Here is a 3,163-nt window from a genome sequence, read left to right as displayed (position 1 = left end):
CCTCCCCAGCCTACACATCCCAGGATCCCATGGGATGGAGCCCTGGCAGGAAAAGTGGTGTAAACTGCAATCATTTTGTAGCGTAAGACACACGCCAGCATTTGGAGCTCAATACAAATCATGCCATGAATGCACGCGAATGCCACCCCAGAGAAAAAGCAAAATACAAGTTGTAGCTGTATAGAGCTGTAGTGCTCAATATGTGAGACAAGTAGTCAATCTAGTTCTAAAATATCATTTTAAAAAGTGTCCCCAGAAATCGGTTGATGACTTTTGTGGATCCTAAAGAGAGAGAGAAATGAGCCTGGGGCTCTCCAGTGGGGCATTCGACTTTTGTAGAAGGGTCCTAAAGAAAATATAAGTATAAAGAGAATAGAAATTGCAGGACTATAATGAGGTTTCCTTCTCGGAGGGAGTATCCGAAGCCTGGCTAGGGACATGTCTGTGCACCAGAGACCCAGAGGCACCTTCGCTCTCCATGTTCCCAAAACTTGCAGATTGCAAGAGGTCTGCCAGCGCCAAAGGGGAAAAGGCCCACTTCTCTTGAGGTCTGGCTGCGTTTGGAGGCATGATGGTAACGTTGGGAGGAAGCGGGCGCAGAAAAGGGTCAGGAATAGGCTCAGGCACAGTTGGAAGATGATATATCCCTGTCTGGAACATTTCTCGAGGCTCATCTCGGTTCTGGTTCCGGTTCCAGACCTGGACCATGTTGCTGTGCCAGAAGGATCTCAGCCGAGGGCCGTATTTCTCCTTGCAATGACGGACGACGAGAAGAAAAGTGATGCCCAGAAGAAATGAAACGAAGGAGAAAAAGATTGTCAAGCCTGGAAAGAGAGAACAGAGCAGTCATTTCTGGTCATGGAAATCCCCAAAGCTCCACCGCGGTCTCTTTGTCCCCTTCCACATTGCACACATATAACGTTCTGATGCCACTTCAGATGCCACTTCGACTGTCCTGTCTGTGTCCGATGCAATGGTGGGATTTGTAGTTTGGTGAGGCACTAGAACTCTCTATCAGAGAATACTAAACATAGGCCGACCTAAGAGAAGTAATTGTGTTCCTGCTAATCCCTTCTGTAACAGAAAATGTAGTGCCAAAGGCAGAAACAACTAAGAAAGCATAGGGATAGGTCCCTGCAAAACAATTTGCTGTGGCACCAGAGCTCTCACATATCTCGCAAAACTACAAATCCCAGGATCCCATAGCATGGAGCCATGTCAGTAAAAGCAGTGTCAAACTGCATTACTTCTGCAGTGTAGATGCAGCCCAGATGTGATTTGATCGTGACGCCAGGTGTTTGAGAAAGATAACTTTAAAATGTGTTGCATTACTTATTCTTGCAATATAAAAACAACTAGGCTAACTCTGGAGGCCAGGGTTCGAATCCCTGCTCAGCCATAGAAACCCACTGGATGACCTTAGGCAAGGCACACTCTCTCAGCCTCTCAGACCAAATCTTGCAAAGAAAACCCCAAGACACAAGTTTGAAAGAGGCCCTGGCTAGTCTGTATACACTAAACTGAACCCAGCAAAGGGAACAAGTTGTTGAGTTGCAAAGCCAAGCCCAGCTCCCCAGCCTTGTCTTACTGTAGGAGGTCTTCCCAGGTGCTGGTGGAGGGTTGTTCCGGGGGTTTTGCGTGGGTCCGACGCTTATAGGGACTGGAGACAAGCATCCTTGCTGGTCGAGGCGATCCTCTGGCTCAGAGCAACAATAAGGGAGGTTGCAAGTCCCGCAACAGAAGACGTTGCCTGGCTGGTCGAGATACCTGGGGCACCAGAAGACCCAACTAGGATGAGTCCAGGTCCGGCACCATTCGCCCTCCTCCCAAAAAAGGGGGTCGTCTTGGTCTTGATCTTGGTCATGATCACTGTTGTTGTTGCCCCAAGCGTAATGCAGCAGCAATAGTGCCCAAGCCCATTCCAGGACATGCATGGCTGCAAGCTGTCAAAGATGCTCCTCTTGCTCCAAACTTCTCCTTCAGTGCAATCTCTCTAAGCCCAGAGCATGACCTACATACAAATGCAAACCTTGCCTTCTGGGCTTTATAGTTCACTCTGGCCTTAAGGAAGCTGGGAAGAGAAGTGGCCTCAGCTGGCCTTCTGGCCCCGATCCAAGCCCATCCAAGCTCATTCTCCTCCCAAGGAGGCCCATCTCCCATCATCCCCAACTCCCCGGCCTTCTCAAGGGTCTGAAACAACTGCGGAAATAATCCAGTTTGAGACCACTTAAGGCCTCATTCCCACTACCTTTTAAACCGGATCGCAAATCGGTTTGAACTGATGAACTGGCTGATGATGATGATGATAGCCTTTCTGGTTGAAGAGCGGGTCATCAGCCAGAAAGGCTCTTATCATCATCATCATCATCATCCTCATTATATTTTTATTTTATATTATTGTTATTATATTTTCTTATATCCCGCTTGATGATGACGATGATGATGATGATGATGATAGCCTTTGTGACTGAAGACTCTCATTATTATTATTATTATTATTATTATTATATTTTTATTTTGTATTATTATTTATTATTTATTTATGGTATTTATACCCCGCCATCATCATCAGGAAGGATATAAGAAAATAATAATATAAAATAAAAATATAATAATAATAATAATAATAATAGTCTTCAGCCAGAAAGGCTATCATCATCATCATGCTTTTATTTTATATTATTATTATTATTATTATCTTATATCCCCCAAATGATGATGATAACAATAATAATAAGATGATGATGATGGTGATAATGATGATATCTTTTCTGGTTAAAGAATGGGATCTTCAGCCAGACAGCCTCTCATCATCGTCATCATCATCATTATATTATTATTATTATTATTATTATTATTATTATTATTATTATTATGCTTTTATTTTATATTATTATTATTATTATTATTATTATATAAAATAATAAGATGATGATGATGATGATGATGACGACGAGAGCCTTTCTGGCTGAAGAGCGGGGTATAAACACAATAAGTAAATAAAACAATAACAATGATGCAGCCTTTGCAAATTGCAGCAGCATCCTCCTCCCATTCTCAGGGCGAGTAAGGGCAAAATGTGCCCTCACCCAACATGGCGCCTGAAGCTTCGCGGGATCTCCGTCATTGAACGCGAGCTGTTCTCGCGAGGCTTGGCGTCGAA

General features: G+C 43.9%; 1 protein-coding gene across 1 annotated transcript; it reads right to left on the bottom strand.

Moving 5' to 3' along the window:
• Nucleotides 1-276: 276 nt before the first annotated feature.
• LOC149308779 (uncharacterized) lies at nt 277-1,934 on the bottom strand. Its single transcript, XM_089537144.1, has 2 exons — nt 1,589-1,934; nt 277-824 (listed from the first exon to the last, which is right to left on the bottom strand). The coding sequence occupies exons 1-2, from the start codon at nt 1,932-1,934 to the stop codon at nt 388-390; spliced, it is 783 nt and encodes a 260-aa protein (XP_089393270.1). The 3' UTR covers nt 277-387.
• Between the last annotated feature and the right edge of the window lie 1,229 nt (nt 1,935-3,163).

This window comes from Sceloporus occidentalis, unplaced genomic scaffold, assembly GCF_023333645.1.
Source record: "Sceloporus occidentalis isolate IW3139 unplaced genomic scaffold, rSceOcc1.0.p SCAF_8, whole genome shotgun sequence".
Lineage (NCBI taxonomy): Eukaryota > Metazoa > Chordata > Lepidosauria > Squamata > Phrynosomatidae > Sceloporus > Sceloporus occidentalis.
The sequence above is the reverse complement of the archived record's forward strand: the minus strand, read 5'-3'. Positions and strand labels throughout refer to the sequence as shown.